Source organism: Beta vulgaris, chromosome 6 (assembly GCF_026745355.1).
Source record: "Beta vulgaris subsp. vulgaris cultivar EL10 chromosome 6, EL10.2, whole genome shotgun sequence".
Classification (NCBI taxonomy): domain Eukaryota; kingdom Viridiplantae; phylum Streptophyta; class Magnoliopsida; order Caryophyllales; family Amaranthaceae; genus Beta; species Beta vulgaris.
Genome location: NC_079207.1, coordinates 47,562,556 through 47,579,831, shown reverse-complemented (window position 1 = coordinate 47,579,831; position 17,276 = coordinate 47,562,556). Strand labels below are relative to the sequence as shown.

Genomic DNA, 17,276 nt, shown 5'->3' with positions numbered 1-17,276 from the left:
GAGTCAATCAATCCTTTTTTCTTATTTATGTAATGTATTATTTATGTATAATCTGACTTCGACTTTCAGCCAGTTGTATTATATAGGATTTTCCCACAAAAAAATGATTAAAAAATTGGAAGAAAAATAAGTCGGATCAGGTTCGGAGTTGGATGTTCGGATTTTAAGTCTGATGTCCGGATTTTAAGTCGGGTCGGATCTCGGAGTCGGATGTTCGGATTTTAGGTCGGGTCGGATTCAGATTTTCAAAGTCGGATCTCGTAGTCGGAGTCGGACTCAGATTTAAAATCCGACTTTCTGTAGGGTCGAAGTCGGATTATGCATAATCCGGTCCAAGTCCGACCCGTTGCCACTCCTAAGTAGGACAACTCTCGTCTTCTTAATCACATTCAAGCGGAATATCATCGTCCGATACGTCATCTTCCAAAGGTGGATGATCGTACAAAGGATTCGCTGCACTGCCAAATCCACGCGCCGCTTTACTATACGAACGCACCTGACTGGGTATCGCTCGTGGAGCCATCGAATCCGCCACAAAGGAGGCCACATCGGAATCTCCACCAGAAGGAGACTGACTGGGCTTGCTGATGCCTCACAGTCACAGATGGGGGATCCTCTCTCGAGTGTTTAAACTTTTTATTTTCTTCACTTGAAATGCTTTTCTCTCTTTCTCTCTCCATTTTCCCATAGCTCCGTGTGCAAAATGGACATCCTTTTCGCCCAGATCCAAGCTGACCTACGGTCAAACGACGCTCTCCGTCAATCCGGCGCCCTCTTACAAGCCTTACAACAATCCGCTGCAGGGCGAGACACTTCAGTAATCGCCAAAACTGCGGTGGAAGAGATCGTTTCTTCACCTGCTTCAGCCGTCTGCAAAAAGCTTGCATTCGACTTAATTCGTTCCACCCCTCGACTGACTCCCGACCTATGGGACTCCGTTGTTAGCGGCATCAAAACTGACCTGGATTTCCCTGACCCCGATGTCTCCGCTGCTGCTGTCTCATTTCTCTCTGCTATTCCTTCCCACCTTCTCTCCTCTTTGATTTCTCTCTCCCACCAACACATCACTTCCTGCTTCGACTCTTCCAGCAGTAACCTCCGCTTCTCCATCACTGAAACCCTCGGCTGCATTCTTGCGCGTGATGATCTTGTTGTGCTTTGTGAGAATAATGTCAATTTGCTCGATCGTGTTTCTAATTGGTGGAGGAGAATTGGTCTCAATATGTTGGATTCCTCCGATGCCGTCTCTAAGGTGTCTTTTGAATCAGTTGGGAGGTTGTTTAAGGAGTTTGAGTCTAAGAAGATGAGCCGATTAGCTGGGGATAAGCTCGTTGATAGTGAGAACTCCGTAGCCATTCGCTCCAATTGGGTTTCTTCAATGGTGGATTTTGTCTGGAAGAGGCGCAATTCGCTTATGTCTAGGGCTTTGGTTCTTCCAGTTGAGAGCTTCCGTGCAACTGTTTTTCCATTGGTTTACGCAGTTAAAGCCGTGGCTTCTGGCTCTGTTGAGGCCATCCGGAAGCTATCTTCCAAGGGCGGTGATGGTGATGGTGATGGGACGGCGGCATTGGTGTCTGCCAATGCGGAGAAGTTTATGGGCGTCTCCGATGTTGTTATGCATCTATCGCCGTTTCTTGAGTCTTTGGACCCTGCTTTGATCTTCGAGGTGGCAATCAATATGTTGTATCTAGCTGATGTCCCTGGAGGCAAGCCTGAGTGGGCTTCCGGCTCCATTATCGCCATTCTTACTCTATGGGATCGCCAGGAGTTCTCATCTGCTAGGGAGAGTATTGTTCGGGCTGTTGTTACCAATCTACACCTTCTCGATCTCAATATGCAGGTTCACCTCGTATTTCAACTATTTCTTTTCAGTTCAGTTGCTCTCGTGTAATTTCTAATAGTTGCTTTCATTGTTTTATTTCCTATAGTTGTAGTTCTAGTCATTGCTTGTGATCAAACTGAGAATTGTTGCTTGGTTGACCACTTGACCTCTATGATGGTATTAGGTACTATGAACTGATCTAGACCTTGCGGGGTTCCTATATTTAGGGAAAATTTGATTTAGGTGGCGTGAGGTGGCCTTGCTAAAAGCTTTGACTCGATTTTTTTTCCTTCTCAGGTAGTCACAAAGGACTAATTACTCTTTCTGTTGCTTAATTTATAACTCTTGATGTTCCATGTTATATGTTGCTCATATTATACGAAATTACCAATGCACGTCTTATTATACTTGATGGGGATCAAGTTGCTGGGGCAAAGAAATTCAACAATTAGGACGTTTTCATGATGTCAAAGATTGATTGGATATAAACTAGGGTTTCGATTAAGGAAAATCCTCAGAGCTAGTGTCACGTTGAATCTCTAAAAGTTTCTATACTCTGGATCCACTCACCAAATTCGCTTTGAAAGAATTCAGTAAAACTAAAATCGCAAAATTCAATTAAATTCGTCCACCTCGAAAGATGGCATAGGATCTTTATAAGCAATGTAGGTCATTTTTCATCTTGGAATAGGAATCTAAACATACTAGGAAATAACGACTCGTAAGTTAACAAAATAATAAAGTACTCCTTGCCTCGGAAAGGCTTGATTCATATCAATACGCTAATAAATTCTAATTCTATTATTGATATGTCATCAATGCTGAGTGCTAATGCTCCTCCTTTGGAACAAGTATGTAGTACCCTTTTGCCACAACGTTTGGAGTATTTTGCTTTCCGACATCTCGAATTAGTAAGAAGCCAATGTTTTCGATTATCATGGACTGTAAATAATTGACAAAACAATTTATTTTATGCTCTATATGGATTCGAAGATTTCAATCCAAATTCTAAATTTGGATGAAATCTACCGTTTGGATGACATAGAATCTGAAAATATATAATTGGCCAAATCGTATGAAAAGTCTTTGATGAAAGAATTGAAAATTCGACTCTTCACCCTGTCATTTGAAATTCCTTCAGCCCATACATACCCCAACCGCCCTCTCAACTTCACTCATTCTCTCTCCACTGCCTTTTGCTACGGTTCTTTCTACCAGAACCACCCCCCCCCCCCCCCCCCAACTCTATCTCTCCTCTTCCACCATCTTCTAATACTTTTGCACTCTTTCACAATTGTATTCGGACGACACGGATAGTGAGCTCTGACGTACCACATCAGGTTCAAGGTTGCAAGATCTGAAGATTTGTTGCCGTAATTTGAAGTTTTTATACACTTGGTTAATAATCTGGTTTGGGGGGTTGATTTGATGAAGTGATGATGGTGAATTAAATCACAGAAATCTTGAATATGGAATTGAATTGAAATCAAGGAATTGAAATGAATTCCAAGCTTCCAAACACAACCTTATTTAATTTGAAATAAATGTGGAGTGCTAATGCTCCTCCCTTTCCAATGTTTTGCGTGATTGGAGCTCTTTTTCTCGTGCCTTAATTATTAGTGAACTTGTGGTCCCCCTCATTTGTATCTTCACTTTTAGTATCTCAAATTACTTTTGTTACATATAAAGAAAATGCTGAAGGCAAAAGTTACAGATAGCACAAGAGAGGAAAAGGAATATGTAAAGAGGCTACCTCATGCCAATTGTAATAAGTTATATACAGAGGACAAGGAGTCTGTGGAAGTGCTACCAAAGCTAATAAATAGAAGGCAAAACTGGAATGTAACTTAGTCATGACAAAGCTAATAAGTCTTAGTGGTCGTTTGTTGAACAAAGGAAGTCATTTTTCCTAGGGAATTATTCTTCCCATTTAGTTGCATTTCCTCGAAAATAGAAGAAATTCTTTGGTTGATGATCTAGTTCTAGTAAGTGTACTTTCATATCCTATGAACAACAACGTTTTGTTTGGTTGATTATGCAGTTGCGTTTTGTATGGATGGATTTAGTTTCTGGATGCAAATTATTTTCCCATGGATTTAGTTTTTGCACATTCCTAGGCCATGGGGACCTAGGTAAGTAAGTTACTCCATCTTGTGGGAAATAGAATTTCGTAGTAAGCTACAATTTCCTATGTTTAATTAGATAAATCCACATTCTTCCACTTTTTAGGGAATTATGCTTCCTACAATATTTTTATCTTAGCCAAACAAGCACTCAAAATATTTTTTTTTGGTGGTTGGGGGTTCCTGCAATGGGGGGATATGCACCAGACTAGAAAACCATTCAGTGTTTTTAAAGAAGCTACCTCACTGCAATTATTTAAAGGTGAGCTACCTCACTATATAAAGTAAACCTCAAACCATCTTAGTGAAATTTTAGCATTTATTTACGTATCTATTTGTGGTGATAGTTTCTTATGTATCTTGTACTTGTGAGATATACTTGGTATATGCACTGTTCTTATATGGAACACTCTATAATTTCTAGTAATAGATAGTTAATGATATTAATAATCATGCGTTGGTATACATGCTAGTCAAAGTGGTACTACTATCTATATAAACGGAGGGAGTATGTATCTATTTAGACATACGTATATTGTGTTTAGATAATATAAGCACCGGAAGCATCTAACTTTGCAACTTGTGTGCTGCAGGTCTCATTGTTTAAGAGGTTGCTTCTAATGGTAAGAAACTTGAGGGCAGAATCAGATCGCATGCATGCTTTGGCTTGCATTTGTCGCACAGCTCTTTGTGTTGATCTCTTTGCCAAAGAAAGTATTCGCAGAGGTCAGAAGCCTCTGGCTGGAACTGATATTGCTTCTCTTTTTGAAGATGTGAGGATTAAAGAAGATCTTAACAGCGTCACTAGCAAAAGCTTGTTCAGAGAAGAGTTAGTGGCGTCTCTAGTAGAAAGCTGTTTCCAGTTGTCTTTGCCTCTCCCTGAGCAAAAGAATTCAGGAATGGAGAGTCGGGTCATTGGTGCCCTTGCTTATGGTACTGGTTATGGCGCTTTAAATTGGACGGAGCCTGCTTTAGAAGTTGTAGAAGTTTGTAGGCCCTGTGTTAAGTGGGACTGTGAGGGCAGAACTTATGCAATTGATTGCTATCTCAAGTTACTTGTCAGACTGTGTCATATATATGATACAAGAGGCGGTGTTAAACGAGTTAAAGATGGTGCTTCACAAGATCAGATATTGAATGAGACAAGGCTGCAAAACCTTCAGCGTGAGCTTGTCAATTATCTACGTGAGGTTGGTGGGCATCTTCTAAAACTCTTTTCTAGTTCAAAGATGTTAGGACCATAAGCATTGCATTCTGGCTTGGTATTGACCTATGATCATCTTATCCGGTGTTTGGTCTTAACTGTTTTGTGTCTGCTTAAATTGGGTTGTTTGGGGTTCCCAAATTAGGAATTAGGTCATTAATGGCTGTTTTTTACCACCACAGTTTATATCTAGAACTTTTGGTGGACATAATCAACCATAAAAAGTCATTGCCACCCCATGTTTTTGGAAGAGGAGGAGAGAGTGTTGGTGGTGGAGGGAGAATGAAGTGGAGGAAGAAGTGAGAAGGTGGAGGGGCTGGTGAAGAGGAGAGGATAATAGAGATGAGAAGTGGAGGGTCTATAATGAGATGAACAGGTAACTGAGAAGAGAGTCAGATTATGGACAGGGTGGAAAAAGAGAGATCAAACTATTAGAGAAGAGAGAGGGTGAAGGAGAGGATAAAACCATAGGAAGGAAATGTGAAAATGTGGCAGGGAGGAGATAGAAAATGAGTGGAGGAGCAAAATTGACTTTTACATTTTACCAATTAAAGACTTGGGTAGGGTATGGGTTTCAGGGATACCCAATGCCACCCCTGATACCCAAGTTTGAATCAAAATGCTCTAGATCTGGTGTAAGTTTGTGTAGTATTCTATTGTGTGCTTCGAGTTGATTAGGTGCAATGCTGATGTGGCAAAGAGGACTTCGTATTATTAATTCTGTTAGCTTTTAGTATTTTGTGACTTATTTTTATGTATTAAAATGGCTCCTGGTGGTTATTTTGAGTTAATAATAACTTTTGCCTGTGAATTATACACTTGGATTACTCAATGCCGCGGGAGTCTGAATATGTGACATACTCACTGACATACCAGGTTAATTTTAGTTTCCAAAATGTCATGGGCTTAATTGCACCTGATTGGATTATGAGCCTTTATTGTATTACAAAAGTGTGACTATGATGATGATCATGGTAAAGCATGGCACTTGATATATCATGTGGGCTTTGAGCAGCAAATGCAAGCTGTGATACAGCATTTTGTGAAGTCTTCAGCTGCTGCTAGAATATAAGTTTTTGTAATTATGTTATTCATGTGGCAAGAAGTTAATTATCATACGAAGTTGCACCCACATCGTGGTAGACAAGTTACTAGATAATTATGTCCTTTGGTTTTGCCTTATTTCTTAGTGGTTTGATGACCCGAGGAATTTCCTCTGATTTTACCTTGTAAAGGAAGAGGAAAATTTAGCTTATACTACCCTCCGTTTTATGAAGTTTTACTCATTTACTGTAGATACACATTTTAAGGCAAATTGGAGAGAGAGTGTAAAAAGTGGGTCCACTTGAAGTCTTTACTTTTTTTTGAGCGAGGAGAGAGAGAGAGAGTGGGTTTATTTTCTTTTAAGGGAGATAGAGAGCATGGAAGAGAGAGAGAGGGCCAAGAATGATTAAATTATTTTATATCTTTTGCCTAATGAAGAATAAAGTAAAGTGAGTAGAAGTGTAGAACTTCACACAACAGACTAAAATGGAAAGTGAGTAGAACTTCACAGAACGGAGGGAGTAACTGATAAAAGCTAAAAATATCGATATCTAAATATCCACTTTTGTACAGTTCTAATAACTGAACATTCAATTATTAATTTGGACCTGTCCTTTTTTCAACCCTTAATTTGTATAGAAATGTACATTATGAGACTTTGGTTTTAATATTACTATTCTGTAATTTGATGTAGAATTTCTGCTGTTAAATGTATAATCTGCAAAGTTTTAATAGACAATATTCCGTTGATCACCACTAGAACTTGGAATCATTAGTAAGAGAATAGGTCGTCTAGGTCATTTGAGAGTGAGAGTATGTATTTTAGTCGTTTAGGAGTATGTTTGGCGCGTTAAACTTTTCTTTAGGAGTCTTAATTTGTTTTTTTTTTATGTTATGTAGTTTTAAGGTCGTTAATATTATTGCTAGCCAAATGACTAAATAAGCCTATGAAATGGCCAGTGTACCTTGAAAATGTATGTAATTTTTTTCAATTACTTATCCTTAAATTCTCACAATATTAGAACTCATTTTCTTAGATTTTGGTTCCCTCCATTTAGGTGTTGAGTCATGAGTGAAGTCTGAAACCTCCGTCGTCATACACATCCAATGCCTGGACTCTGGAGTAATTTGTTTTTTGTTTTGAGTGTATTGAAGTAGCAGAATTTCAAATCTGACTTTTGATTGATAAAATCATATGTTATTCTTTGATGCCATCTTTTTTCAAATATACATTGGTTCTTCTAATCGTATCACACACAGTTGTATTTGAGACATTTATATGTGTATTTTCTTCCACTTTATTTGTTTAATAATTCAATTTGACCATAGAAAACACCTTATTATCAGTTTTCTTATAATGTGTACAAGAGTAAACTTTCATGTGAGATATTAGCAAGTTAGTCGATACTCCCTCCATTTCTTTTTAATGGTTACACTTAGAGTTTTGACACTATTCACAAATTTATGTTTGCCTATCACTTGTGCTTAATGGGTCCATATAGTCATGTGATATATTGTTTGATTTGTCTCAATATGTACTTTTAGAATATCAATTTTTTTTAAATTTTGACATATGCAAATTTAGAGATATTAATGTTCAAACATTTACATTGGCAAGCGTGAAAATGTAAAGTTGAACTATTAAAAAGAAATGGAGGGAGTACTGAGTTCAGGTTTTTATTTTTATTTTCTCCAAAGTTCACTGCAAATGAAGTATCTCTAACTGTTTTCATTTTTCAGGTGAATACACCTAGAATTTCTGCGCGCGTCATTTGGGCCCTAGCTGAGCACATTGATCTTGAAGGCTTAGATCCCCTTTTGTCCGATGATCCTGATGATCCACTAAACATTATTGTGACAAATATCCATAAGGTTTTGCTCAACATGGATTCATCTACCATGACCACAAACAGGCTCCAAGATGTTCAGGCAGTCCTCTTGAGTGCTCAGCGATTGGGATCTCGAAATTCAAGGGCTGGTCAATTACTAAGTAAAGAGCTTGAAGAATTCCGAAACAATGGCTCGGCGGATTCTGTCAATAAACATCAGTGTCGCTTGATACTGCAAAGGATCAAATATGCTACTCAGCATCCAGATAACAGGTAATTTCTCTCTCCCTCTCACATCAGCTTTTTATAGAGGGGCATAACGCCGCCTCTCATTACATTTATTGCGTACAAAGTGTTGAGTGGATTATACTGTCTTATGTGCTTCTTTTACCTGCCTGGGCATACAACATCATTTTTGTTCATTTTAAGATTATAGTTGAAATATAAGATTTAGAGCATCTTATTTTGTGCAAATATTAGATGTTTTAGAAATGTATATTGACTATACTATGAGTATAGAGTTTTCGTATATGTAGATACAAACGTATCAATATGTTTTATGGCTTTATTTGGATCATAGTTTTTGATTCGGTAACAGCAGTTTATGGAAGAAATAGAACAACATTTGGGGAATGGTATGCTGGTTTGCTCCTCGAAATCCAGTTGTGGTATATGAAGTTTGAATGTATTTTCAAGCATATTCATTAGAGGTTTTTGTAGGTGGGCTGGGGTAAGTGAAGCCAGAGGAGACTATCCATTTAGCCACCACAAGTTAACCGTTCAGTTCTATGAAGTATCTGCAGCTCAGGACAGAAAGCTGGAAGGGCTCGTACATAAAGCAATTTTAGAGCTTTGGAGGCCTGATCCTAGTGAACTGACACTATTGCTGTCAAGTAAAATCGATTCAACACTACTTAGGATTCCACCAAGAGCATTTACGTTGACCGGGAGTAGTGATCCGTGTTATGTTGAAGCATATCATTTGGCAGATCCAAGTGATGGGAGGATCACTCTGCATCTGAAGGTTGGATTCTTTTTTCATAAATATTGGAAGATCCTAAGTTGGCTTATCAAGAAGCTAAGCAATTCATTCTTTCAGGTTATAAATCTAACTGAAAATGAAATTAATCGAGTTGATATCCGTGTTGGGCTGACGGGGGCATTGTATTTCATGGATGGTTCACCACAAGCTGTGCGGCAGTTGCGAAATCTGGTTTCACAGGTTCTCTTGCAAAACCTCATTCAATTTGACTCTCAGTTTATGAATTTTTGGTTGCTCCTCTGAGTTGTGCTGAACTATTTCTTTAATGTTACTATGGGAAGTACTATCTACAAAATTATGTGCACCTTTTTATAGTATCTTTATTCAGGACAGATTTGCTAAGTGCTAAAACAAATTCTTGCTTTCTTTAGCTTTGATAGTGAGCTAATTTTTCTCAACGATGGTAGTGATGTATGATGATAGATTTCCTGAGGGATATCAAGCAAAGTAAGATAATACGAGTTTTTTTTTTTTATTGTGGGGATTTGATCTGGCTAATATATATAAAAAAATTGGTTATACAACATTAATGAGCTGCATCTTAATATAAAGTGGAAAAGAGAAGTAACTGTGGCTGACTAAAAATTCATGCCACCCCAAATAATGGAAGTCCCTTAGTTTTAAAAAGCGCGCCCAAGGCGCTAGGCTAATGGAGGCGCGGGCCAAAACGCCTCCAACAAACCAGTCGCAGCGCACAACAAGAGGCGCGTGAAAGCGCGCGCCTATCAGAGACAAGGCGAGGGAGAAAGGAGATTTGAACCTAAAACATTAAAATTTTATTTTTAAAAAAAAGTAACTCTTACCCAGTCTTTTTCATGCAAATTCGAACAAAAGCCCTCAATTAATGCAGGAATTTACTTCATTTGAACCCCCAAATTGAAATCCCTAGTTACATAACCCTAATTTGTGAATTGGTAGGAACTCCACCAAATTGGTGGTTGTGGATGGGACATAAGTTGCCGGTGACAAGTCTCTGGTGGGCGTTGCCACTATCTGACTTCCCGGTGGCTATCTCCGGTGAGAATTTCCTCCCTCTCTTCGGTCTACTCACTACCTAGTTATCTTCCTTCTCTCTTTGCTTTCACATGAGTTTTGTATATGCTTTTTTTTCTCCCCTCCATATATTACGCGGCTGACAAAAACACCCAGTACCACCTTCTATTATATAGCTAGTCACGTGATCTCCCCCCCCCCCCCTCTGATTCTTTTTTTGTTTTTTTTTTTTTAAATGCGCCTCTGATTCTTTTATTTATTAAGCCTTGTTGTTTTATGCTTATATTTAACCCATTTCACCTAATATTTAATTACCAAAAATGAAACAAATAAGAATGAAACGTAAGAAACTATGTTTGCTTTTCTTTCCACCTTTTTTTTGGTCCATTGAAGTTTGGATTTGGTACTTTTGAACTTTTATGGTAGTTTAGTGATAAACTACGCTTTCTTAAGTCCTTTTATGCATCTTTAATATAGTTATTAAGTTGTTTATAATAAAAAAATGTTATGTAATTGATTTTTAAGAATTTTGGCATCAAAGCTGCGCCTCGACTACGAGATGCGTGCGACTTCGCCTTGCGCCTTTCAAACCTAAGGGAAGTCCTGGTCTTCCTTTGGACAGTGTTCTTGGGTTGCTTTTTATTTTCCCCAATTATGTTATTTGAAAGGCATGGTGTTGCTGGGGCAAGATGAGTGAAAAGCATGCGTAGGAAATGTTTGACAAGCACTGATGTCTGAGCCTAGTGTGCATATGTGTGTGTATTCTATCTTGGTGTGGTTCTAATAAGTTTATTTACTTATGCTCTATCATCATGTAGGATCCTGTGCCTTGTAGCATTACTGTAGGAGCTTCTCATTTCGAAAGATGCGCCCTTTGGCTCCAAGTTCTATATTATCCATTCTATGGTACTGGACCCATTTCTTATGAAGGTGATTATGTGGAAGAAGATCCCCAACTTGTACGACAAAAAAAAAGTTCCAAGCAAGAGCTGGGAGAACCTGTGATCTTGAGGTGCCAACCTTACAAGATTCCATTGACTGAGCTGCTTTTACCGCATAAAATCTCCCCTGTCGAGTTTTTTCGGTTATGGCCAAGTTTACCTGCTATCGTGGAGTACACTGGCACATATACGTATGAGGGAAGTGGATTTATGGCAACTGCTGCTAAGCAGTATGATGCTTCACCCTTTTTGACTGGATTGAATTCTCTGGAATCTAAGCCTTTCCATAAAGTTTGTTCCCACATTATCCGCACAGTTGCTGGCTTTCAGGTATGCTAGACATCTATGATCTGGTATTATGCACTTGTGTTCAATATTTCTTCAGGACACTTTTGATATTTACATATTGCACCTTTTCCCATCTATTATATGTCGATATGGCTTCTACGGGAGGTTAAATGCTTGCTTGTCATTCTTGCTCTAAAATATTTCAGTGTTGACAAAATTCTCTTGCTAATTAGCTTCATAATTTATCTTTTTGAAAGGGGGACAATTATGTTATTGGTAATTGCATGGTTTGAAGAAATAGCTCTCTACCCCACTTTTGACAGACTGTCAACTTCATTAGTTTTGTAGGAGTAACATCGGCTCAACATAATTTTTTGCAGTAATCTTGGAGAAAAGGAAAGTTCATGGGTAAACCTTAGTCTCTACTACGCTTTAGAATATCTCTTCTTGGATACTGTGATATAATCTTAATTTGTCATTCTATAGGATCAGCAGAGTGCAATATTAGTAATGTTGGGATCTGGAAGAACTGTGATACGGTTACTGCCAACTTTTATTAAAGAAATTACAGCCAAAGGATAATTTATAGTGTTTACCACTTAATGATCCCAAGAAAAAAAGTAATGTACCGCACTATTTTTTAATAGATCCTGATAGAAACGGTGAATACAAACTATATATCTAAGGTTCATGAAACAGAGTTTATGGTTGTGTTAGAAATTAGGGGGGCGGTTGTTTGGAGGGTTTAAAGAAAGGGAAAGGGAAACAACAACTCTGATTCCCTTATATCTTGTTTGGTAAGGCATTTTAATCATTTCCTTTATTTACCCTTGTGTTACCCCCAAAATTCTTTAAATTGATTCCCCACACCCCCAAATTCATCTACACCTTAACCAATGACCACTCCATTCCACCAGTGGACCCCACCAGCAACGCCACCACCACCATCTCACACCACCAGAAACCACCACCCCAAGCACTGAAACCCCTGCTAGCAACCACTACCTGACGCCACTGTAGACACATCAACGCCACCGCAAACACCGCAACTCACCAATGAACCCCCCCAAACTCCACAAACCACCCACAAAACCAATCCCCACCACCTTAAAACCCACGCCTACCCACTCGGATTAAACCCACCACCAACCCGCAGATCCACAATCCACAATCCACCAACACCCACCTACCCAATTATCCACAACCCTAAAATTTCAAAAAGAATCAAGAGTTAGGATGGAGAAACCTCTTCTTATAGATAATCATGGCTTAAGCAGGTCAAATTCGACCATGAAAACTTCAGATCTGAAGTTTCTATGGTCGAATTAGACCATTTAAACCTCGAATTTGTCCTTTTACAGAGGTGGCAAAATAAAAAGAGAAGAAATAGAGAGAAGGGGCGGTTGCGGCAGTGTGGGGGCGGGCCGTTTCTGGGGCAGCGATAGGGGTGACGGTGATGTCAAGATGGCGTCAGACTTAGCGGTGGCGGTACTGGGAGAGGCAGCGGCAGCTGGCGGCACATCGAAGGAGAGAGAAATGGTGAGAGGAGTAGTGGAAGGGTTATGTACCAACTAAACAACCTTATCAAAGGGTTTTAGTTTCCTTTCTCCCTCTACCACTTTCTTGATTCCATTCCCTTTACCCCATGGAAACCAAATGCCCCCTAGCTTTATAAAACAGTCTTCGGTAAGACTGCTAGTGGTCGATTTTGGCCATACATTATTAAGATCTAAAGCATTTGGTCAAAATCAAATACCACCGGTCAAACTTCAAGGTGGTGGGTGAAAAGTGTAAGGAAATTGTGGGAAACATGCATGATAATTTTAGATAGATAGATGGAACTCAGAATTGAAAGACAATGATGCAATTTGGATCTCAATATAAAAAGGAAATGAAGAGGCTAGGTAATAGGGGATATGAATACAAAGGATGACGATAAGATGGGAAGAAGTCGAACAATGCAATTTTTATGATGGTGAGTATTCTCAAATTTGAGGATCATGACAGCAATGGTGGATATGAAAAGGTTTCTGATGAGAGGAATATATAATTATATTCAAGATAAATTGAAAAAAAAAATCAAAAGGTTGAAAACCCGACTTAAACCATGGGTTGGGATTTTAATGGCTAAAAAGACATAAGCAGGTCTTAAAAGGATACATCAGTCATTGTACTTGAAACTTAGATATCCATATATTGGTCATCTAGCCTTGCCCAAACTATAGAACTAAGATTGGTAGCTGTCAAATTTCTATTTAACCCCCCCCCCCTCCTTTCTTTTTCGGGGTTAATTCTCTATGTATCTGATCTCTGGTTAGTGCTGATTTGCGCCCTGGTGGTTTGTAGAAAGATTTGAATGCTGAATATTTAGCCAATCATAAAGCTAAACTAATAAAATAATATTTCGTCCCCATAAAGCTAAAATACTATAATTACTCAAGTAACTTCATCCGTATGGGGGCTGCCGAAAATACTTTTGGGGTGGCAGAATTGCAGCCCTGTGGTGACTGTTTTTGGGATGGCATATAGTTCTCTGAGCAGTTCTCTTTCTTCACTTATCCCTGAATTTTCATGTACTTCCTTTCCATCTTCGCTTCAGGTTTAATTTAGATAACACCATACTCTTTTGTGCTTACCGTCTACCCATTGCAACAGCTCTGCTTTGCTGCTAAAACATGGCATGGGGGCTTCTTGTGGATGATGATATTTGGTGCTAGTGAAGTCAGCCGAAATGTTGACTTAGGGGATGAAACAACTACCATGATGTGCAAATTCGTTGTCCGAGCATCGGATGCCTCAATCACAAAGGAAATTGAGTCAGATTTGCAAGGCTGGTTAGATGACCTTACAGAGGGGGGCTGCGAATACATGCCTGAAGACGAGGTAAAATTAGCAGCTGCTGAAAGGCTGAGAATATCAATGGAGCGAATAGCTCTTTTGAAAGCTGCCAAACCACGTCCTAAAGATGAGTCTGAAACCGAAGAGGAAGAAGGAAGTAGTGGAGGAGAGTTGGAAGATGAGGATAAAAAGAATAAAAAGAGGCGGGAAAAGAAGGAAAAGAAAACAGACGAGGAAGATGAAAAAAGTAAAGGACCTTCCACCTTGTCGAAGCTAACAGCTGAAGAGGTGGAGAATCTTGCTCTTCAAGCTGCAGTTCTTCAGGAGTGGCATATATTATGCAAGGATAAAGACGTGAAAGTTTATTGACTTCTTAATATGTTTGGATAACACTCTGATGTGGTTAGACATACAATTTTTAGTGTAGATGGTCAATCTCTGTTTTCTGTTTCAGCGTCTGTTTCAATATTTACTCATTATGCTGGGTGCATGGTAGTGTTGTAAACATATAATGTAGGTTTTCGTTTCCTTTGTTTTGCGTTTTGTATTTTTTGATTCATTCTTCATTCAGTATACACTTTGTATAGGCTGGACAGCTGTATTATGTGGAGCGCGATTTTACATGCTTGGAATTGAAATACTGTTATTGTAGTAATGGTTATGGTTATGGTTATGGTTTTGGCTTTGATCTTAGCTGTTATGCGTTGAAGAATGGGTCTTGTTTTTTTGTTTACTTGATCATATGTTTGTTACTACTTTCGCAAGATGCAGTTCTTTAAACGCTCCTCCCTTCTTTCGTATAAACTTGTATGTATATTCTTGGGCCCTCCTTTACAATAAACTGCTCTAAAAGATACGTATATTTGATGCGAGTTCACCTCACGAAGTTACTATACTTCTGTGTTTTTAAGTTAGAAACAATAATGAAAGAAAGCAATAATAGGCTATCAAATCTCGAGTTGAAGAGGTTCTCTTGAAATCGCGGTTCAAGATTTACACACAAGATCACAATTTAGTTTATTTCAAGTTAACAACTCTAACGAGCTGAAAGCTCATTATTTCATTCAACAACACACACCTTACACATGAATACCTTAAGGGTATTTATAGAGTTCCTAAACCTACTAAACTAATAAACTGTGACACCCTAATATCCATACAAGTCTAATATTCATACAAATTTCCAATTGATTTCATGTTACTAACCAATCTCATCAATCATAACCACACCATCGTTCCATTCATGATTCTAGGTTCCAATGAAAGAATTCATCACTTAAACATGATACTAACGTATCTAATTGAACTAGTACGCGTACGTACCTTGTACGGGAGAATCTTCGTTGTCTAACTAAAACGTTATGCTTATGAAATTTGGACCTAATCGAATAATAAAAACATTTCAGTGTTAAATCTTTGATAATATTAATAAAAGATCAGGTTATCTAACTATGTAAAACATGGTGTTTCGAATAATTAAAAATAATCATTCTTGTTGTTTAAACTAACTTTTCATAATCTTTATTGAAACTAACATATTTAGGAGCTAATAATAAGGTGTTCGTAAATCTGATTTCCTTTTAACTTATATTATACTTGTTCATAACAACAAAAACTTAAACAACTAGATATAAGTATTATAAAATCAGAATTGAGAAATAAATCATCATAAGAACTACTAATGCAATTGTACCGCACACAAGCCTCGCACCACACGCTTGACTGGCACATGACCTACAACTCGCACACACACCCTCGAACCTCACACCTTCGTATCAACGACTCGCACACAACCTCGCACAGATGCACTTGCACACCGCTGTAGGCACATAATTAATCGTGCCTCCCCATTTAAGGGTCCAATGATGAAATATACTGCGATATTAGTTGGCACGGCCTAATCAAAGAGCAGTTCGAATAACCAGGCCATATTGTGTTTTGAAATAATATCCTAAAGCTCAATTATTTATCGATGATGATTAATTGTAAATTAAACCCGTAAAACGTTTTAAATCCATTAAGAGCCTAATTAAATATTTGTTATTTTGATAAATATTTTCATAAATGCTTTTATTATCTTTAGTAAACACTTTGAGCATAAATAAGATTTTTGCATCCCGTAAAATTCAATCCTCAGATTTTTAGGGATGAAAATACCATATTTAAATCACGCGTAGAATAAAAAACGAATATGCTAGAATATGCGCTGGACGCGGCGGCTGATCTTAGAGCGCCACGTGCGTCCAGCGCATTGGTCAGATCACGTCAGGCGCGCCAATGAGCGTATGACACGTAGACTTTTGACTTACACATAGTCTTGCTTCTCATGCAAGTCCTGTGTGAGACGCAAACTATTTTTTTATCTTTGCAAAAATGTGTTTACACTTGTTCGCATCTGATTGGACAGACCACTTTAGGCGCACCAATCTGCGCCAAACGCGTGTTATTGCGCTTGCCACGTTGGACCGCGCGTGGCGCAGGTTCGCATGCAGCGCAGTTTTCTTTTACCTATAAATACAGGCTGATTTCTAGAATCAAAGACGGCTTTTCATAATTATTTTACGAACACAAAATCCTTACGAACATTATGAATACTATTACGAATCTCAAAATACTTCAACCCTTTCAAATCAATTTCAATTGCGAGTCATACCACGTTCCTGGTTCCACGATTGCTCCGCCAGCAGAAAGTCGTTACACTTTTCGAGCTAAACCACATAGGTATAGTCCTAATTATCCTTGAATAATCAATTATATTTATCGTATTGAAGTTACTAACAGTTTTTTTTCATGATGTAGATCTTTAATTGATAATCGTGATTGTTTGTAAATTCTAACCCTTCTATTATTCTTGTATATAATATTCGTGATTGCCTTATTTGTCCTATGCATGAATTTTTATCACCCACATGTTATTATTGCTAAACAAGACCTAAAGACACTAGTACAATAAATGCTATTTGCTACGGTGATATTGCTGCGGTTTTACCTATACGCAACAATATTACACGCAAAAAGAAAAGAAAAGATAGAAAATAACAATATTGTTGCGGTTCCCGCCCAAAATCGCAGCAATATTGTTCAACGGATACATTTTAAAAAAAATGTGGGGCCTGGAGAGACTAATATTGCTGCGGTTTTGGGCGGGAAAC

At 38.4% G+C, this 17,276-nt stretch overlaps 1 protein-coding gene across 2 annotated transcripts; it reads left to right on the top strand.

Moving 5' to 3' along the window:
* The first annotated feature begins 387 nt into the window (after positions 1-387).
* LOC104896714 (protein TPLATE) lies at positions 388-14,802 on the top strand. Of its 2 annotated transcripts, none has more exons than XR_002040259.3 (7): positions 388-1,840; positions 4,539-5,135; positions 7,934-8,295; positions 8,743-9,046; positions 9,122-9,244; positions 9,983-10,081; positions 10,876-11,084. XR_002040259.3 is itself a non-coding variant. In XM_010683487.4 (7 exons), the coding sequence occupies exons 1-7, from the start codon at positions 704-706 to the stop codon at positions 14,491-14,493; spliced, it is 3,528 nt and encodes a 1,175-aa protein (XP_010681789.2). In that variant the 5' UTR covers positions 390-703; the 3' UTR covers positions 14,494-14,802. The 2 variants fall into 2 exon arrangements, 1 of the variants encoding a protein (XP_010681789.2); XM_010683487.4 differs by lacking the exon at positions 9,983-10,081 and adding an exon at positions 13,942-14,802 and having other exon boundaries at positions 390-1,840; positions 10,876-11,328.
* The last annotated feature ends 2,474 nt before the right edge of the window (positions 14,803-17,276 follow it).

Coding starts and splice junctions, on each gene's coding strand:
- LOC104896714 (XM_010683487.4), top strand. CDS start 704: ATGGACATCCTTTTCGCCCAGATCCAAGCTGACCTACGGTCAAACGAC. Junction 8,296..8,742: donor ACTCAGCATCCAGATAACAG/GTAATTTCTCTC, acceptor AGGTTTTTGTAG/GTGGGCTGGGGTAAGTGAAG. Junction 9,245..10,875: donor TGCGAAATCTGGTTTCACAG/GTTCTCTTGCAA, acceptor ATCATCATGTAG/GATCCTGTGCCTTGTAGCAT.